General features: G+C 46.2%; 1 protein-coding gene across 1 annotated transcript in view; it reads right to left on the reverse strand.

Moving 5' to 3' along the window:
* Positions 1-149: 149 nt before the first annotated feature.
* The window catches only part of plcl2 (phospholipase C like 2), a 38,106-nt gene continuing 16,178 nt past the window's right edge, over positions 150-22,077 (reverse strand). The window contains exons 3-6 of the mRNA XM_080501279.1: positions 10,614-13,094; positions 8,708-8,911; positions 7,350-8,118; positions 150-256 (exon numbers count right to left, since the gene is read on the reverse strand). Coding sequence (XP_080357405.1) covers positions 7,366-8,118; positions 8,708-8,911; positions 10,614-13,094 — 3,438 coding nt within the window. The 3' untranslated portion in view covers positions 150-256; positions 7,350-7,365. The remainder of the gene's footprint in view (positions 257-7,349; positions 8,119-8,707; positions 8,912-10,613; positions 13,095-22,077) is intronic.

Genomic DNA, 22,077 nt, shown 5'->3' on the forward strand with positions numbered 1-22,077 from the left:
CTGATTTCAAATATTTTTATTTTTTTTTTTTTTTTTTTTTTTTTTTTATTTTTTTTTTTTATTTTTTTTTTTTTTTTTTTTCTTTTTTTTATTATTTTTAAATACTTTACAGTCATTCCAATTTGCTGTTATAGAGAAAATAGAAAAGCCCAACATATCCACATGAGCAAGCAGGTGTGTTTGCGACTGTGGAAAGGAAAAACTCCCTCAACAAGGAGAAACCTTTGCAGAAACCAGACTCAGAGGTGGCGGCATTCTGCGGACCGGTTGGGGTGAGAGGATAGAGGAGAGGAGAGGAGAGGAGAGACAGAGAAAGGCTTGGTGAAACAAAATAAATACAAAAAATACAAAATACAAAATACATACAATACCCTTGTTAGTGCTACATACAATTGTTTTTTTTTTTTTTTTTTGATAATACATTAACCACAGTGATCTAAATATTTTCCAACTGCCATGAGATTAAGACCAGCCTGAGCAACAACAGAGCAAAAGACCTAAATAATGACAACAATTATAACAAAAGCAAAAAGCAAAAGGACATAGAACAAAAATAAATAAATAAATAAATAAAACAAACAAACAAACACAACAACAACAAAAGCAGACAACAACTTGGTTTTGATAGTTAACAGAACAATCTCGTCAATGAGGAGTGGGAGTGTGTGTGTGTGTGTGTGTGTGTGTGTGTGTGTGTGTGTGTGTGTGGTTTGTCCTCTGGATGTGAATGAAACTGTTGTGGGGGGGCCGCAGCACCACCCCGGAGCCCAAGGCCACCAGGGCCGGACGCTGCCACTCCGGCACCCAGCGACCCACCGGATCCAGGGAGGCCCCGACAGCCCCCCCCGGAGAGCCACGCCCCAACCCGGAAGGCACCAGACGGAGCGCGGAGAGAGGACCCCCCCCAGGCCAGAGGGGCCCACAGGAGAAGGATAAAGGGCGCAGAGCCCCGGGCCCCGACCGAGCCGCCAAGCCGGGACCGGCCAGCGCAGCGCCCCCAGGCCACGCGGGCAGGGAGCCCCCCCGGCCCCGACAGCGGAGCCCGCCGCACCCCCGGGGGCCATCCCCCCACCACCCCCCCAACCCCCGGCGGGACAGAGAAGGCCCCAGCCGCCGAGCCCCAGACCAGCCCCCCCCCCAGACCAGGAAGAGCGAAGGCCCAGCCAGGCCCGGCCGGAGGACAGCCACCCCCCCCCCACCCCATCACCTAATCCCAGCCCACCCACACACTCACACCCAAGCATACGCATACACACACACAGACATACATACACACCCACACAGATACACACACCAAGCATACACATACACACACAGACATACATATCTACATATATACAGACATACGTACATACATTTATATGGTTGGGAGGGGGGTGCCCCCCACTCCCCAGGCCGCCAGCCAGGCCCCCACCAGGCCACTACGGGATCTCGTCCTCCACCAGTCCAACTGTGAATAGGGAGGGAGGACCACTACCCAGCCCCCCCGGAGGTGCCACGCCCGAGCTAGCGTGCCCCCCGCACTCCAGCCGCACCCGCCCCGGAACACGGCGGGACCACAGCGGGAGGTGCTGGGGGGAGCCCCCACCCCCCCCCTCCACCCTGTGGGGTGTTGGGTGCATGTGGATGTGTGTATTTGTGTTTTGAAGAGGTGGTGCAATGTGTGTGTCTAGGGTGCGGTTTAAAATTGAGGGGTAGCGGGGGCCCGGGCGTTCTACCGCTGCCCAGCGGCAGAACCCCGAAAGCCAGCTGATCCCCTCAAGACCCTGCGTGACTAAGTGTAGTTAAAATTGTGGGCGGCGCAAAGTCGGGGGAGGGGTAGACCACAGTTAAGTGGCCTGGACCCCCCACCCTAGGCCCCGTCCACTGGCCCCTATTGTTGAATGAGGTATGGTATGGTAAGGTAGGAGGGGCTGAGAGGGAGAAGGTCCCCCCGTCGCTAGGACTTAGCCCAGCTGGACCCCCCGCGCCATCCCGCCCCACCCCGAAGCGGCCGGTCTGGAACACGGGGACCAACACCCACTCCAACAAGGCACCACAAGAGGACCCGGACAGGAAGCCCCCCCACCCCACCCGACGGCCGAAGAGCAGAGTCTAAGACCCGCATGGCCCGGCACGAGCCCGGCTGGAGACCAGCGGCTAGGGAGCGTAAACCCCCCCCCCCCCCCCACACTCACATACTCTCATACACATACACACACCCATACTTATATATAAATTACACACCCCCACACGCACATACACCTACGCTCACATTCACCGTCCCCCCACACACACAAACACACGTAGACACTTACCCACACCTACCCATACAGACCAATCCACACTCGTACCCCCCCCCCCCCCCCCCCCCCACACACACACACACACACACACACACACACCCGGCCCCTGTCCCATAGAAACCCCCCCCCCCGGGGGTCATCTCCAGTCAGCTGTCCATCCAAACCCGGAGCCCCTACTGCCCTCCATCTCCCCCTGATCAGGGGTGAGCCAGACCCGGAGCCCGGCAGCAGGGGCCACCCCCGCCCCAGCGAGGGGAGGGAGGCGGAGGGAGGACCCACCCCCGGCGCCGCAGCGGGCACCCCCACCAGGACCGGGAGGGCACCCAGCCCCCAAGGCCCCGAGGCCCCACACCCGCCCGCCCCGGCCAGGCAACCCGGCCGGGGCCCGACGCCCAGCACCCCCACCCCACCCCAGCAGAACCACCCCCCACCCAGAGCCGACCTCCCCCACACCCACCCCCCGGAACCCCCCAGCCCAGGCCGCCACCCCCCAGGATAGATGCCAGCACCCCCCCAGATCTCAGGGCCGCCAACCACCCAAGCCACAACGCCCCAGCCACAGATGGCCCCAAGAGCCCCGAGGCGGAACTACCACCCCCCCACAGGGCTACATGGTGTATTCAATTATTGGGGACCATGTCAACTCAAATTGAGCCGACTGATTTTTCCTACAAGCAGACATTCTCTCTAATGTGATGTGGTCTAGGAGTAAGTTTTTAAATAACTTTATATTAAGATTATGTTTTGATTTCCAGTTCATGAGGATTGCCTTCTTTGCGACGCTTAGGGAGACCAGGAGTGTGAAGGATTCATTTTTCTCTCTTTTAATTTCTGTAAGATCACCTAACAGGCAAAGTGCAGGTGAAACTGGAATGGGGAAGTCCAGGCATAATGATAAATCTTCACAGATTTTTTGCCAGAATGTTTGGACTGGTGTACACTGCCAGAGTGCATGTAGGTAGTTATCAGGGAGATTAGCTGTGCAGTTTGAACATATGTTAGATGAAGTGAGACCCATCTTGAACATCCTTTGTCCTGTGTAATGAACTCTGTGTAGGACCTTGTATTGTATAAGCTGTATATTGGTGTTTTTGCTCATTTTGAATGTATTTCTACAGATTTGTGACCAAAGCGTTGGTTCTATGTTAATGTTTAGATCTTCTTCCCATTTGGAGGTGGGAAGGGATATTGTGGTATTGGAACATGACAGGACTGAAATGATTTTAGAAAGTGGTTTTGGTGCTGAGATCTTCAGGAGGTTTGTCACTGTCTGAGGTAAGTTTAGGTTCATCTCTTCTAGTTTGAACTTTGTTTGTATTATTGACTTAAGCTGGAGATATTCCAGATAGTTATTTTGACTGATGCCATACGTTTCTATTAGATCTTTAAATGGAATAAAAGAGTTATTAGAGAGAAGGTGTTCCAAGTTTCTTATTCCCTTGTTTTTCCAATTTGTGAAGTTTATTGGTTTCTTTTTTTGCAGGATGTCAGGATTGTTCCAGATGGGTGTGAGTTTGCAGGGAATGAGTGATGATCCATTCATTTGAAGAAATTCCCACCAAGCTGTGAGCGATGTGTTTATATTGATGCTTTTAAAGCAGTTGTGTTTTTTGATGACAGGGCTGAAGAAAGGAAGGTCTCTGATGTGGAGATCTTCACAGAAGGTTTTTTCAATGTCCAGCCAGCCTTCATCTAAGGGTTTCTGATTAATCCATTTTATAACGTAAAGTAATTTATTGGCAAGATAATAATTATAGAAGTTTGGAAGTTCTAAGCCGCCTTGGTCCTTGGTGTTCTGCAGTGTTTTTAAACTTATACGCGATGGTTTATTTTTCCATAAGAATTTTGAGATATGGGAATCCAATTTATTAAACCATGTTTTTGGTGGTTTTGTTGGGATCATTGAAAAGATGTAGTTAATTTTAGGCAGGACCATCATTTTAATTGTTGCTACTCTCCCCATAAGTGATATAGGAAGTGTCCTCCACCGAGTGAGGTCCTCTTCTATTGTTTTAATAAGGGGAGTGTAGTTTAAGTGCACCAAGTCTGACAGTTTGGCTGAGATATTAATGCCGAGGTATTTGATGTTCCCTGGTTTTAGTGGGGTATTTGATGTGTGCTGAAAAATAGAGTTAATTGGCAAGACAACTGATTTATTCCAATTTATAGAATAGTCTGAAATTGCAGAGAATCTGTCTATTAACTCTATTGTTTGTGGAAGAGAGGTCTGTGCGTTTTGTAAGAACAGTAATACATCATCTGCATAAAGACATATTTTGTGGGTTACATTTGCTGTTTGTATTCCTTTTATGTTATTGTTCTGTCTAATGGCGGCTGCTAATGGTTCAATAAAAATTGCAAAGAGAGATGGTGAGAGTGGACACCCCTGCCTGGTACCTCTCTTGAGATTGAACCTTGAGGAAATTTGATCATTTGTTTTGACACAGGCACTGGGTGAAGTGTACAATGTTTTAATCCAGGAGAGGTAATTTTGTTCAAATCCAAATTTCCGTAGTGTAGCGAGTAGGCATTTCCAATTTACCCTATCAAAAGCTTTTTCTGCATCTAAGGAGGTGATAATGGCTTTTTGTTTATTCTGGTGGCAGTGGTCTATAAGATTAATTAATCTGCGTGTGTTGTTAGTGGAGTGTCGTCCTTTAATGAACCCTGTTTGATCAGGGTGTATGATGTGGGGTGTAATTTTTTCTATTCTGCTTGCTAAGGTTTTACTGATTATTTTAAGATCTACATTGATTAGTGATATTGGGCGATAGCTAGATGGTAGTGTAGGATCTTTATCCGGTTTAAGAAGAAGATTGATATTTGCACAGTTCATATGTGGGGGGAGAGATAAAGATTCTTTAATTTCCTCAACTGTTCTAAAAAAAATTGGTGAGAGTAAAGGCCAAAATTCTTTGTAAAATTCAGTGGTGTATCCATCAGGTCCTGGAGCTTTACCATCAGGCATGTGCTGGAGAGCTTCATGCAGTTCTTCTACTGAGATGGAAGCTTCTAGGCCTTGGATCTGTTCGTCTTTTAATTTTGGGAGGTCAACTGTGCTTAGAAAGGTCTCTATTTCAGATTGTGAAGGGTCAATTTGTGAAGAGTAAAGTTTTTTATAAAATTCTCTGAAAGTAGTATTTATTTCCTGAGGGTCAGAAGTGATTTCACCATTTTGAGTTTTAACTGAGGGGATTGTACATTTTTCTTTATTTCGTTTTAGCTGATTGGCTAAGAGTTTGCTGGATTTATTGCCATGTTCAAAGTTCTCCCAGCGTAATCTCTGTAGTTGAAATTGTGTTTTGTGGTCAATTATTTCATTCAACTCCATTTTTAATCTCTTTAACTCCGTTAATAAGCGGTCGTCATTGGAAGCGGCATGAGCTGTCTCTATGGTCTTGATTTTATCTTCTAAATCTTTTTCCTTTATTTTTTCCTTTTTGGTTTTGTATGAGGAGTAAGAAATTATTTTGCCTCTCATGACAGCTTTAGCTGTCTCCCAGAGGACACCGGGAGAAACACCAGGCAGATCATTTGTGTCTAAAAAGAGTGTCCATTGTTTTTTAAAGAATGTGAGGAAGTCTTGATCCTTGAGCAGTGAAGTGTTAAATCTCCATTGTCTACTAGGAGGGGTGAGTGTTCTATTAGTGACCGTCATAGTGACAGGTGCATGGTCACTGATAGTGATGGGGTGAATCTGTGTGTCCGAGGTGTCTTTGATCACTGATTTACTCACCAGAAAGTAATCTAAGCGTGAATAGGATTGGTGCACTGCTGAGTAGAAGGAGTACTCTCTAAGAGTTGGATGAGAGGTGCGCCAAGCGTCACAAAGGCCATAGTCACTCATGTACTGCTGTATTATATCTGATGAATCCCAGTGTCTAGTGTTTGCTGCTTTACTAACTCTGTCCATTTGTGGATTGAGGGCTATGTTGAGGTCTCCTCCAACTATAAGTGTTTTGTCAGAGTGTGTTGAGAGGGTGGTGAAGAAGTTGTGATAGAAGGAGGGGTCATCAACATTTGGGCCATAGATGTTTGCGATACACATTTCTATGTTCTGAAGAGAGATATGAATAATTATAAATCTTCCCTCTGGGTCTAAGGTTGTATTTTTATGGGAGAATTGCTTTTTATTGCTGATTAATATAGCTACGCCTCTCTGCTTGGAGTTATAACCAGCTGAGAATGTGTGAGGGAATTGTGGTGAGATCAATTTGTGATGTCCTGTGGGAGGTGTGTGTGTCTCTTGTAATAAGACAATGTCTGCCTTAAGTTTATCCAGGTGTTCGAAAACCTTTTGTCTTTTTGTTTGTGTGCCCATTCCACGTACATTCCAGGTGACAAATCTGAACAGGTTCCTAGCTACACTCATCTTCTAGGTGGGTGTGTATCTGTGTGTGTGTGTGCGTGCGTGCGTGTGTATTTGTGTGCGTGCGTGCGTGTAGCTATGTGTGTGCATGTGCTTATGTGTGCGTGCGTGTCTGTGAGTGCGTGCGTGTGCGTCTGTGTGTGCGTGCGTGTGTATGTGTCTGTGCGTGCATGTGTGTGTGTGTCTGTGTATGTGTGTGCGTGTGAGCATCTGTGTGTGCCTGTGTGTCTGTGTATGCATGCATGCGCATGTTTTTAAGGTTCCTAATTCTGACTGGTTATTTAACATGGGAGTGTGTGTCTGTCAATATAGGAGTGTGTGATCTCATGACAGTTGGATTGTGGTGTCGTGGTCTTAGTGTGGCTAAAACAGTGGAAAAGTGTTACTATTAAGACAAGGGAGGGGGTGCAGAAATAGAAAGTAAGAAACCAAAACCCAAAGAAAGACAATCCCAAACTCATAGGTGACGTTCGTGGTGACGTGAGGAGTGCTTGCTTTTTTTTTTTTTTTTTTGAAAGTCATGTAAATATATATTCCTATATATATATATATACATACATATACCCACATATATACACATACAAATATCCCAGCGTTTGTAGTGGTAGTTCAAGATGATTAATACTATAATAACATTGGACCTCAGTAAACCTGTGATGTGTGCGGCTGTGTGTGTGTGTTAGAGGGGATGTTACTTCTTTATGAGGACCATCAGTAGAGCCAGGGGGTGACAGCGGGGTCCCGGTACAGCTGGCCGTTGACGTAAAGCCTGTCCACTGTGATGACGGCTCGGGATCCTTCGGCGATGAGCTTCTTCCTCACAGGAAACAACAAGCGGCGACGGTCTAAGATCTCCTTCGGGAACTGGTCGTTAACGCTGAAGTGCGTTCCTCGTAGTTCCCGGCCGCGGCTCTTCACCAGTTCTTTCTGTTTGAAATGTTCAAACTTGGCGACGATGGGCCGCGGGCGCTGGTTGTCCTGTCGTCTTCCACCCAGGCGGTGGACTCGGGCGAAGGTGATCTTGTTCACGGTGTCCTCGGGAAGCTTCAGGTGCTCCTGGATGAATCCTCGCAGCGATGTTTCCGCGTTTTCCTCCTCGCGTTCTGGAAGTCCCGCGAAGACGAGGTTGTCCCGCATACTCCTGCTTTGGAGGTCCAGGATCGACTCCTTCATGTTCTTATTCTCCCGAGTCAGGCCGCTCAGTCCCTGGTTCAGCAGGTTCATCTCGCTTCTTAGTCCGATGTTCTCTGCTGTTAGATCGGCCACCTGCTGTTGGCTGAATTCCAGCGACTCACGAAGAGCTTGGAATTCACGGTGGAGTACCTCCACCAGGGCGAGACGGGCGTCGAAGCTGGACAGCTTGGTGTTGATGCTGTCCAGGATGTCCTCAAACTGTTTCGATGGAGAAGGAGCCGCTGTTGGGGAGCTTTCAGCGCGGCTCCTCTTGGATGCGGTCTGTGGCGTCTTCGACATCACAACGAGCCGGTCGTAGCACTCGTCTAAGTATTCTTGAAGTTTTTCTATCGTTTCCTCTTCCAGCGTTATATTTTAGCTTAATTTTACCCTTTATTTAGTTTAGTTTGTTGTTGTTTTTCCCCCTCTATTTGTCGAAAAAGTTTGCTTTACAAGCTGGGTGGCGCCATGTTGGATTGCACTCGATTACGTCTCACTGGAATCACTCACTGCGCATGCTCTCTCCCAGTCCGGCGCGTATCCTGTAAGCGGGCAGAAGATGGATGTTTGGCTGGCAGTGTGTTGGATTTTAAGTGGTTGGCTTGTGACCAGAGGGTCACGGCTCCAATCCCACTATTGACAGGTCAATTCCATTGCATTTTATTTATGCAGCACCTAACACAGTTATCTCACAGCACTTTGACAAGGAAAAAACAACAACAACAAAAAAACACGAGAATTCCACATGATAGAAATAGGAAAGGAAAGCAAATCCCCTTTTAGCAGGAAGAAAGCTGCAGAACCAGCCTCTGTGGTTGGCGGTTAAAAGACGGGAGCAGAGAAAAGGTGAGGGCTGACATTATTAATCAAAGTTGCTCACCATTTCGTACGTGGTGACGACTTTCTTGAGGACCTCTGGCAGCAGGCCTTGGAGCTCCAGGTTGGGGTACTGGTCATTGAGGTTGAACAGCAGGAGGGGGCTGTTGTCCGGCCCCGTCAGCCGCGTGGAAAGAGCCAGGATGCACTGCTTCAGGTTGGCCACCGCTGAAAGGCCGCACAGCTCTTTAAAGGACGCTATGGCATTCTGCGGGGAGGAGAGACGCGTTACGTCTGGGCGGCGCCGCGCCGCCATGCTGGCTTCTCCTGGCAAGCTGAGCAACACAAATGTCCACTTGCATAACCAGAAATATCACCGAAAATAGAGGAACCTGATGTTCCAGCTTGATAAAAAACGTGAGTCAAACACTGCGAGAGGAAGAGGCCGCGGCCGTCCACGGCGAAAACCCCCGTGCTCAATCTGGAGTAACAGTTTGACATGGAAATGAAACAAAACACTGAAATCCCGAACTTCCTGCTCGCGGCCAAATTTAAACCCCTCGTGGATAAACAGCCGGAGGGACAGAGTGGAAGAGGACGGCCGACATGTGTGAGGAGTCTCAAGGCCAAGAGCTTGTTATCATACGACCACTGCAATACAAACAAGGCTACCAAAATAAAAGCTAGTACAATGCCTGGGGGTGGGGTGGGGGTGGGGGTGGGGGGGGATGGCATACACAACACCAGACCCACCGCAGAGTCTTGTGACATTCCACTGCACCGTTTCTCGTCCCTGTTTTAATTCTTCATAGACTTTGAGTGTGACGCTTGGTGTAAACACCACAGAGAGAAATGTACTGGTTCTGTGGCGAAGTCGAACGTGAGGAAAAACAGGAAGTCAGCCAACTTGTGAGGAACGGCCCACGATTCTTCACACGGGAAGCAGATTATAGAGATTATAGAGCATCTTCCTCCCACTAACTCATGTAACGTCAGACAACCTGATATGTGAATCAGAGCGACCCACACAGAGCCGAGAGCTCAAAAATACAACTCTGTACACAACATGAAGACGGGCCTCGTTAGAATAAAAGAATATTACACTACATTCATTTCAGTCGCTTCCAAAAACCAGACTTGATTATGATGATATATGCAGATTCAGAACCGTAACGACAGGCTATTAGATGATATATTAGATATTGTAGTCGTAGAAATTGGTCAATTAGATTCAGATTCTAATGATATAATGAGTTAAAGGCCACTGGTAGCAAAATCTGTTTTGTCTTATACCGAGCCTATGGGCCAAGTTTAAACACGTTCTACATTTTAATAAGAATATATGAGGGATATAATAAGTTCAAAATTACATTACACTTTGGATAACAAATTGATTTTCTTTGAACCAGAATGTGGATGTGAAGTTTTTAAGATATTCCCAAAAGGTACTCCACGTGTATCACGCTGCATTAAAAATAAGCGAGGTTATTTTAGTCGGCCCGTCTCTTGGGTCGTGCTGGATTTTGAGAAAAATTCTCCCAAGGTGATTGGGAGACGGTGCATTAATGAGAAAAGGACAGACTGACACCTTGAGAAGATAATAGTCTTTCTTTTGCCAGACAGAAACATAAAAAAAAAGGTGCCAACATTGTGATGGGCTTCACTGTTCCTGCCCACTGTAACCTTTTCCAATTCACACATGGGAGGTTATGAAGATCTGTTACATGTATTATTCAAATGGGAACTACTATTTTTCTCAGTTTGGTCCCCTGATTCTCTCCTGCCTGTTGCACTATTCATAAGGTTGAGCTGATATCCCATTGAGTGGAGTGCGACGGCTTTGTGCATCTGCATGTTAAGTCTTTGTCATAAATGTGACTGCGCCTGGTATTTGGGAGAGTATCAAGGCATTTCTGATGGTATGGTTGTTATTAATAGGTCTACAGCCTGTAAAATCCTGAATGTCTTACCTGCATGTTTTCTCTGAGGTCTGTTGCCTCCCTCAGTGGTAGCAGGGCTGTTTTAAATACGTCGTCCACGGCCCTGATCAGTAGCACCCTCATGCTGGCGTACTCTCTGCTCTTCTTGCTCTTTCTCACCGACAGCCCCCTCTTGTGTGGCTTTCCGCCTCCTCTTCGATTGGTTATGGCCACGTGAACAAACAGCAAGGTGTGCGGCAGAACTTCCCCCGTGAGGGACTGCAGCGGAACATGGCGGAAACCTGGCTGGAGACACTCGAAGGGAATCGTGTACTGACCGATGAACTCGTCGCCGATGTAGTCGTCGTCCAGCACCACAAAGCGCACCATCGCCAGCTCGGGAAGGTTTATCTGAAACTCGAAGCTCTCGTCAAAGAGAGGGTTGTCCCCGTTCTGGTTGACTGTTTTAGTCCTTTGCTCCGCGCAGTCGGCGGGAATGCCGTGTATCTCCACGTATACGTAGGGGTCGACCACGTCTCCTTTGGCACCTGAGCCTTTGGGTTTTGGGAAGTTTTGTCCACTGATGATCTTGATGTGTAAGAGCTGTGGAGAAACTCCAGGCACTGAATCTTTAGTGTTGGCACTGAAATATGAAACCTGCTCCCTCATGATGGCCGGACGCAGAACGTAGCCACAGCTGCCGTTCTGACGGAACCAGGCGATGTTCAAATCCATCATCAGGCCGGGAGTCTGGTAGTTCATCGCTACAATCTGGCAGCCGCACTTCCAGAAATCCTGTGGATTCATGTTGCTGGAGTCGATCCGCATGGGGCTGGGGTAAACCCGTGCCAGGAACTTCTTGTTGTAGTTGACAAAGTCACCCGGGAGGTCGCTGGCACAGCGGCTGGCAAAGACCTCATTGAAAGAGCAGAGCTCCCACTGCTTCTGGCTCTGGAAAGACGTCTGAAAGTCTTTGAATTCCACCGATTTGCACAAAGTGACCAGATCTGAGAGGTCTTTCGACAGCTGGAATTTCTTGAGCGCAATAGTCTGTTGTTCTGCAGAATCGATGCTCATCCTCTGAGACATCTCTGCCCCCTCATCCTCATCCGTCACCTCGCCTTCTGAAGCGGTGCAGTTGGTGCTCAGTTTCTTCCCCTTCAGCAGGATTTTCCCCTTCAGCTCAGACGGCGAGGGAAGGTAGCAGTCCTCGGGTTTTGGGACATCGTCGTGGATCTTGTCTCCGAGGATCTTCTTGAGGTGCTGGAACATCACCCTCTGCTGCTTTAAGGAGCAGTGGTTCTCTAAACACAGTATCAGAGGAAAGTCGGAGGCAACGAAGGCATACTTGTTGACGACGTCAATGACTCCGCGGAAAACGATCTGCGAGGTCATCGTATGGCCGGTGTAAATGACAGGCTCGTTATCGGGTCCATCCCACACGTCAAGCTCTACGCTGCGGCAGCCCATCTTGAGGGCGCGGATGTACCCCGTCACATCAGAGGGACCTCTGAACTGATCTTCTATCAGGTAGGTATTGTGGGATGCGTTGATGTAGTAGTGGGACAAAGGCTGGTTCATGTCTTGGCAAACAGACTTTTGTTCAGGGTCAAATATGTGGCACTCTGGAGACATGAGATAGTTGGAGAACCCGTCAAGAGACAGCCACCCTTTCAGCTGACCCTCTCTAGAGGGCTCGTACTTCTGAATGACCTCTAGACTGGTGTCTTCACTGACCTGTGCCATTCCCTGCTCTGCTTCCAGGAATATCATTAAGTCCTTTGTGTCGAGAAATTCCTTGTTACTGGAAAACTGAACGAATAGAAAATAGATTTCTGGTTTTGTACAAAGATCATGAAACACTTCGATGAACTCGTCTTTTGACACGTCAGAACCTGATTTGTCCTTGGCTTTATGAAGCTCCTTGAACTTCAGTTCTATTTTCACATTTTTGAGTCCCGGGTTTAACTTCTTGACCAGCTGCACGGCAGCGCATATCGTCACGTGTCTGCTGCGGTTGCTGTCCTCCTCGTCGAAAAGTTCGCCGAGCCACGACGAGCGCATGTTGTTCTGACTGCTCTCAATCATGTTCAAGGTGTGTTTCCCGTAGGAGATCAGGTACCGCAGCCCCGTCACCCAAATGTTGGCGACATCTGCAGTGTTTGCCACCAGGTCCAGTGACTCGTAGTTCTCCCCGAAGACGATTGAGAAAGCGCAATCCTCGGATATCTGGTCATAAGTTCCATTAGTTCTGAAAGTGTCCGTATTTTTGCCCGTCCGAACCTCTTTGATTGATTTCACGTCGATTTTTGCCTTTTCTGACTCCTTCTTCGACGGCTCCCACCTCAAGGACTGCATGTCTGCGTCGAGGAGGAAGTAGCGGTGGTAGACCCGGGAGTTGGATCGCACTTTCTTCAGTTCAGAGCCGTCCACCATCGCTCCAATGCAATCGCTCGCACTGCTTATCTTCTTCTCGGTGGGCATGCTGCTGAAGGACACCGTCTTTTTCCTTTCTTTCCGTTGTTTTCCATCCTGCAGGCAAACAAGACACAGTACGTAAGCAAAAGCTCCTTTGTATTCATCATTACGACGGTCACATTTGCAAAGGAAAGTTCATTGCTGAGAAAGAACCTTGAAAATGTTTGTTCAATTAAGAGAATCTTTCTTCCTCCTTGAACTTTTTTCTTGATTAAAAAGAGGTCTTGCTGACGTCTACCAATCATTTTCTAATACGTTTCTAAGTGAGGGTCATGGCTTTGCCCAGGAGACGACGGGCAAAGTCTAAAATACTGAGGACAACTGGTCAATTTAGCAACAAACCATTATGCTTATGGGTATATTCATAGTCCTCAAATACCCTGAAATGCATCTTTTTAGGTTGTAGAATGAAATCTTGAGCGCTATAGACTTGAACTCAGGACACTTTCATTGAGAGATGAGAGTACTGACAACTACACAACAATCCTGATACTAATACTAAATAACAATAAGCCTGATCGTGGAGCTCATGAGTGCGTCGTTAATGAACTTTTCATGCACACACCAAGAGTAAAGAAATAGCAGAGATTAAGTGGGGAAAAGAAGATTCAATTTAAATCACGGGTAATAAACTAGCTTAAGAAACTACCTTCACATTAATTTAAACACGGTTCTCGTATTTGTGAACTGCTGGAACAAAAACACAGGATTGGATCAGCGAGCTACAGAGAAAATAAAATGCTCTGCATGAATCATCGTTTTGTTTTTTTGTTTTTTATCCCACCTTAATCAAATGTAGAGTCATTATTCAATCAGTCTCCAGTCTCGCCACCCGGTCTTTCCTTTTTCTTCCCCCTTTCAATTTCTCAACAAAGTACAATCTTTACTCTCAAAGGCCTGCACGTCTTTCCAAGTGGAGCCGAGGACTAAATATTCTACCGTCAAGCTGTCAAAACACGGTCCGAGATCCACCTTCTAGAACAATCCAGCTCGGCGCAAACGTGCCGCCGGCTCTGACGTGCTCTTCGCGTGGCACGTCTTCCATCAGGTTCTCTCCGTTTCCTCTGAACGCTTGCCAAGAAACGGCGCGGCAGCAATTGTGGTGGGGTGATTTAAGGTAGCTGTCACCGAGTATTATGGAGATACAGCGGGGGCTCTCCCCCGGGGGGGAGCGTGGCCCACACACATCCAGTCATGTACAGCAGCCACATTGCTGACATCTTCAACCAGCCCCCGTCGCAGCACAACAACAGCCTCTTACATTTGGGAACAGTCACTTCATAAACCTCCAAAACCAAGTGAGTTTGGAAACCAGGGAACTCCTTTAAGTACTTGGAAATTGGAAAATTCAATGTTATTATAGAGTGTTTTGAGAACTGAAACTAAATCATGTGACAAATCTGATAAGAGTTTGATCAAAATCGCATTATTTATGCCTTTAGCGATCTATAAAAGGCTATATTAGATGCCTCACGGGTAAGGTTACACAATATACTGTTAACTCAATTACTATTAACATCATCATCAAGTGAGTTTGTATTTAACACAAGTCACATTATTATCGCAATACTTAACTTTTCAAGTTTACAGGATTTACGCTTGAAAATAAAGATACTGCAATTAGCACTAGTTAGCACCAGCATTCTTCTAACTAAGATATCTACGTTTCCTTTAAAGTTATCCAACTGAATACAACAAAGGGTTGAACATTACATGTTGGCTTAATGATGCCAAAGTAGCAAGGATTTACTATTGCGGCTCAACCAAAACTTTTTTTTTTTTCATTCCCATGCTAATGTCAAATGAGTTGCAAAGTATTCACATTTTATTCCATTTTTCTTCGTCGTCAACCTCTTTCCACATGACCCGCTAATACAGCCGTCGAGATGTGCGGCGCTGCGTCAAGGGGATTTGTTTGCGACCGCAGGAAAAAAAAGAAAAGAAAAGAAAAGCAGCGAGCAGCAATGGATGCTGACCTCAGTCCGTCCGCCCGCTCTCAGTCAAATTGTTTATTTGTCTGCACAATAAAGACGTCAGAATAGATGGCAGACCGTAATAAAAGTAAATGGAAATGCACTCAAGAGGACAGACGCCGGGAATGCTGAAACAAAAGTCTCCAGCGCGAGCGTCCGAAGTCATAAAGCTTCAGTGAAAAGAGAGGGAGGCTGTCGGCATGCACTTGGGTAAATAAACAAGCAGGAATGATTCTCTTTCAAAATGAATTAATCATCATAAATCCCCTCCGTGTTCTCAGACTTTGGGTAAACACAGCGACGGACCGTCTGACAATGACAGGAGGGGACCTTAAGCCTGCGAGACGGTGCGTGCCAGGTAACATGTATAAACCATAATCCCACTGGCTTTACAGTCTGCAGCTTCAGGTGAGTTCTTTTATTCAAAAGAAGGAAAAAAAAAAGAAGAGCTTAAAATGCCCCAAAACGCATGACTGCAGATAATCCCCCCGTGATCTGCACAGGAACGGCGTTGTTATGTCTTGGGTGTTGTCGGTGCTTCGGCCTCCTCCTCAGGATTTCCCCGCGCTTCCTCTAAACGAAGCTGGGAAACAATAGAGCACACGCCCATGTCCGTCTCTGCCATCGTTAACGCTTCCTCAGCAGAACGCTTCTTATGCAACGGCCGTCTCGTTCTTCTGCACGGCCGCTTTCATTGGACCTTAAATGGTGTTTGAAAAGAAACAATGACCAGATCAGACTGTCCATTTATAGTTGTGTGGGATGTGTGTTTTATAGACCACATTCTCCTCTGGACAGAAATATCTCTTATCGTTTTTCATCTCTACCTCTTGAACTCCCAACGGTAAACTGAACTGTGATCGACGGCCGCGTCTTTATTAGGCTTCAACTGGAAACAGAGACGATATCCAAGAGATGTTCTCACACACACACACACACACACACACACACACACACACACACACACACACACACACACACACACACACACACACACACACACACACACACACACACACACACACACACACACACACACACACACACACAGTCTGTACAGAATCATTAATCCTTCCAGTTCAAGAGTTTATAAAGCTCGGCTGCCAGGTCGGGGTCAATAATTAAATGTTTTAATTTGATTAAAGGAGCATTAAAATATCACAGGATGACAGGTTTGTGTGTTGAGGTGTGAGAAAGAGTGACGGGACAGAAATTACGGCGCTGGGGAGAACGTGCTGAGTCACCGGTGGTATTCAATACACGAAGCCAACTTTAAACACTTTCTGTGTTTAAGCAGAAAAATGAGAAAATTAACCTTATATATAATTATACAATGATTATCATTACTGCTGTCTATTATATCGCAGATTTGTTGAAAGTTCCCAGACTCTTGTCTCTGCGTGAACGGGGGGAAACACAACATTTTAAAATGCTCTTATTGCACAGTCACAGTAACAAGTTCTTCTGCACATGCTCAGTAGATGGACAATAAGAACGGTTTTCCTCCAGAGCATCATGACTCCCAGTCCAGACTCTTTTATAATCGGCAGTCATCGTAATATCAAGCTAACTTGGTGGTCTGTCCCATTGTTAATGTTTATAGTGTATTGTTCTCTGCTGTGTGTGGTTTCATTACAAAAACAACCAGCAGCGCCCACTAGTGGCCCAACATGAGAACTACATCATTTTCAGAATGTTGCCGTGTCATACTTCTGAAACAAAAATGCAAAAACGACGCGTTTTCACTTGAAACGTTGTCGTTTAAATGACGCCAAATACTTAAAAGGCGCAAAAACACTGGCAGGATTGTCAAAAAACGTGTGAATCTACACGTTTTGTATACGTCGTCAGGAGCTCAGTCTCACCTCGGGGCTGGTTTTTCTATTCAGCCCTGCAGAGAAAGTCAACGATACACGGAACAGGTTTCAGATGTTTTCTCAGCGTTTCACTGTGTGAAGGTTCGGCCTCCGATTGCTCCCCGTCCTTACTTGTTTTCCGTGCAAGTCCTGTGGTTTGAGTGAGCCGCGGAGACAGAGTCAGATAGATGCGAAGCGGCGGAAGAGCCGAGGAGAAAAGAAAGCTGGAGAAAGGAAAGGTAACGACTAAAGGAAGGCGGCGTGTGCCCAACTGCTCACTGGTCCCACAGGACTCTGAATCCCCTAATGGACCCAAAACCGCTTTTTTTATCTGGCTGGCTGAGCAGTCATGAAGTCTCTGAGCGACCGCGGGACGTCACCTGGGAACCATTACTCCTTGCTCTCCTCTTCTACCTACATCTCCGGCAACAAGCGTCTCCTGAATCGCAATGCAGCATGAATCACCTCTCAAACCCCGGGCCAGGACGCCGTCCCACATTACCATAAATCCAAGGAATTAAATTCCGTCTACATACGAGTGCGGCGACCCGTCAGAAGGCCGAAACGTGTCTCGTATCGCTCGCTATTTGCTCGAGTGAGATTAAGTGCATTTACCGCAACGTCACATCTACCAACTGGTTTTTTTAATTTGGCTTGAAACGAGCTGCACTGTTTTGAGTGGGAAATGATCCGTCACAGATAACATGTGGTGGGATGCAAATGAGAGATCGAGAGTTGAATCACTTCTCCAACTGGAGAACGGAAATGTAAAAAAAAAGAAAAAGCAGTAGTGAGAAAGCTCATGTGGCTCCTGAAGCTCCAAGAGTGGGACTTATTAAAAGGGTAAATAATCCTTCCTGACAGGAATCGTGACGCTAAGCTGTCTTGAAATGATCAACCAGCTTTTAATGTTTTCTGCACGAATCGAATGATTCCTGGTGTTTGCGCCTTACGTAATCGTTGTACTTCCTCTAATTAAGTCTGGAGGAGGCTTGTCTTGAGGTTCAGTTTGGTGATTTTGTGGATAGAACCTCATCGGGAATAAATACGGAGGTACTGTGATGGTCTGTTCTCACCGGAGGAGAATCCGATTGTGTCTCTGACTGGACGTATCTCAGGCCCCGTTTCAGAAACGTTGTGTGAACACACCGTCACATTTTCAAAACCAAATATTGGCATCTCTTACTCTGAACTTAAACGACCGTGACGGAGTGCGAGTGGGACGCGTTCGCAGAAAGCACTTTGAAGGGGAACAGGAAAAAAAACTGAAAGCGCAGTGACTCACGTGGAAACGGAATCGTATGACGGCGAGGACGAGGAAGCGAATGTGTCGGGAGGCGAGGAGGGAAAGCGTCTCCAGATCAATTCTAATGGGGGGGAGGAGTATGAAAAGAAATCCTTTATTCAGGTGTTTGGCGACGCCTCGTATCCACAGTGTAAACCCAGGAGCCAATACTTGATGCACACGTCAACGATGTTCCAGGAGGGCTTTGTTTGGTTAGAACTAGCATACGGGGGACGGTGTGTTCTCCCGCTGGATCCCCCCCGGAGCAGATCAGTCCTCCGCCGCACACGACAGGAGTCCCAGTTGGTGGACTGAAGGTAAATACCACCGGTCGTGAACTCTCACCTGAACTTCATGAGCAAATACACAAGCCGGAGTCGCTTCCGCTTCTGTCTGAAACACGGCGGGCGACTACAAGCTTTCAGTCGTGTTCTTCACGCTGGAACAAGGCCTGTAAAATAGGATCATTGTTCAAGTCCGTAACCTGATTTCTCCACTTCCCCGTTCGGCTGCTATTTAGAGAAGTTCTGTTTATTTCTTCACCGCGGCAGAATGTCGACGGTCTCGTGTTACAGAAGTTTTAAAACGGAGTCGGTGCGAGTCAGACCGTAGATTTGCTTCGGTTCTTAGAATCAGCTGCAAAAAACATAAATAATGTGTTGTATGATCTAAAACTCAGATTATAAAGTGTGAGTACAGCAAAACCCACTTTTTACATAGTACAAGTACTTACATGTGGCTGGTTGACACTACAGAGAAGTGATGCAAATACTTGCACAGTTCTCTGAACATGCAAGTATTCGCTGAAGTATAACCACGTTGTAAAACGTTGTACCTGTCGCTTCTGGTCTGTTGCCTCCAAAAATGGCATTAAACGTTATTGAATGTAAATAAAACACGACCTGTTGACGATACACATTTTACTCTAAAAATGACTATGTGTACTTTGGCTTTTCCGGCGGGAACTTCTTGTCTGACCCGACTGGATCACTTTCCATCATCCCAAAACTTTATGTGTGTTGTCCTCAAAGCACTGAGCTGCTTCAATCAAACATTGTGTAGAGCTGCGACAATCACTGTGCCGTCAGTCTAAGACCAATATGCAAAACTGGTCCTGGTATCACTGCGTCCCAAGTAAAAACATAGCGCTTTATCATAGAACTGGGCAAATAATCCCTGAAGAGTTCATGAAATTCGGGTTGGTAATTTCTGTGAAAAGTTGGCAAAATACATGCATATAAACCAGTAAATAAATAAATACACGCAGACAAAAACGTAAATTTCCGCTACTAACTTTGGTTAGCGAAAGTGAAACCTGACACGTGGAGCAACACGCCACCACGTAAACCAGCAAACCACTGCTGCTGTCGGTGCTCGCTGGCCACACGTCACTTCATATTATTTAGTATTGTATATATAATGTATAACAGTGTTTTTCAACCACTGTGCCACGGCACACTGGTGTTTCCGCGAGATATAGTCAGGTGTGCCGTGGGAAATTATCCAATTTCACATTTTTTCTAAAAAAAATTTGCTCACAAGCACTGTGAGAGCAGTGTGCAGAGTAATCATGTATAAATACTGTGGCGAGCACCGCAGAAGAATTGCTCTGAGTCGATTCTTTTCTGCCAGCTGATCACCAGAGGCTTTTATTTTGACATGAACACACCCAACTGGAACTTCATAACAGGATGAGACTCCACACAACACATTTCTCACTCACGGTTGATCACCAACATCCAACAAACCAAACTAGACGAAATAATGAACTATTTGAACCGAGGAACAAAAACACAACACAAGCACAAATCAACACACACAACAACCCCGACAATAACCCTCAATAACCTCCGGCAACACATAACCTGAACTCCCATCATGCCCTGCAGCAACCAACTCAGTGATGCTACAATACTCTTCACCACTAGAGGGCAGCACAGAACTTTGCCGGTGAAATGTAAAGTGACAGACGTCAGTGTGGTTCATCTCCACCTCCTGCTACCATCTTGTATCAAAGTACTGTGTCAGTGACAGTGATGGAGAAGTTTTTGAAAAGGAAGAATGTGAACCAGGATCTCAGCTCTTCATCCATCAGGTCCAGGTTTCACACTGAGGGAGTCACTATTAAAAAAAGACATTGGGAAATACTGTTTTCTGTATTTATTTGATTCCTGTTGATAAAACTTTGATGAGAATTACTTTATATTGTTAATAGAGGCTACAGAGTTTCACATTTTAACATTTTTGATTGGTGGTGTGACTCCAGATTATTCCAAACAAAAAAGTGTGCCTCGGTTCAAAAAAGGTTGAAAAACACTGATGTATAAGATACATAATGCGTATTTCCATGCCTGGTCTGAGATGATTATAGAGTTCATCCCCACAATGACACTGATCCAGAGTCCTGCACCGAGTGCCTTGTACTTCAGAAGCATTTAGAATTCAATATTGTTGTGAAATATAGAAAAAAAAACACTTCACGTATTTAAAATGCAACAAATTGTGCAAAATTCTTTGGTTTTGAGCAAAATCTAATAGCGAGGGCCATTCCTTCTTTATACTGTGACTTTGAACAGGCACAGGCACCCCGGGTTACGTAATAACTGACATTGATTGGATGGATGAGTGTTTGTCACTTTTGTTGTGGGGTTGTTTATATGCATATACTGAAGAAGAAAAAAAAAAAAAAGGACAGCAGCCTGCTGTAACTGCGCCGTCTGACCCCTTTAAGCCAAACACTGTGTTGCATAACGCCGCCGACTGGATCCACCGGGGCGACAAAAAAAAGTGACTAAATCAGCGCGTGCAGCTAAAATGCGTTTTACACTTGGACTGGCTTTTCTGAGGCGACGTCTGCAGCAGTGGAAACTGCACCAACACCATTAACCCAAAAAAAAAAAAAAAAAAAAAAAACTGCCTCAGGTGTTGAGCTAATTGCTCAGCACTATTTTTCTCTGTGGAGCTGTTCCCAGTTTTACATCATCAGCTCACACTTTTTTTTTTTTTTCTGCTTCAGGCTTTCACAGAAAACCTCTAATGTTCTCAAATATTGGATTGAAACATTAACCACAATTTATTACTCACTAATGTCATTAATCCCTTTTTATGAAGGGGTTTTGATGCGGAATGGTTACGGTCACTTTTTCACAATTGTTCCCACTTAAATGTGGAAATGAATAAAAAGCTGGATTGAAATTGAATATTTTTGGGTTTATAAAGCAGTTTTCAATAGTTTGCGCCTCGTGATCCAAGGAAGAGATCAGCTTGACTCATTGTAGCTCAAATAATCCATCAGTAAACTGAGCTAATGAGTAAAAATGGGAAAAAGCCAGCGGAGCTGTGTTCAGTGGATTAACGCGACACCAGAAGTGGGTTGTGACATCAGACCTGAGGATTGGCGTGTTCGCAGCATGAGGGGGGGGGCGAGGACCAACGTTCAGTGTGTCTCCTCACTCCAGCGCTCAGCAGGACGACTGGCTGAGAGTACGAATCGATATAATCATTTAACACGCCATAATCTGGAAAAATCCCCGGAGCGGAATATTCCCGGAGCCTAAATAAACAGGAGTACGACGCCCCTGGAGAAGCGCCTGTCAGTCGGACGGGTTAGATAACGAGTATCGACGCGCTGGGGTCGCTTCAACTCGATATCACCCCGAAGGCAGGAAGTACAGGAAGGTCACATCATGACGGCTCGTCTCACATTAGGACGGAACATTACCAGAACCTCAGGCCACCTGAGATACTGCAAAAGAGTTGGAATTATACAACATTGATATGAACCACCTGCTGTGAACACGGTCAACAGACGAGCGACGTGTTGGGCGTGGAGAGGGAGTATACAAAGCACGAGGGCTGTGATTGGTCCGCTGTTCTACTGCACACAGTTTTTTCCCACAAAGTGTGTGTTCCGTTCCCTTTGT

The sequence above is a fragment of the Blennius ocellaris genome, assembly GCF_963422515.1.
Source record: "Blennius ocellaris genome assembly, chromosome: 8".
Lineage (NCBI taxonomy): Eukaryota > Metazoa > Chordata > Actinopteri > Blenniiformes > Blenniidae > Blennius > Blennius ocellaris.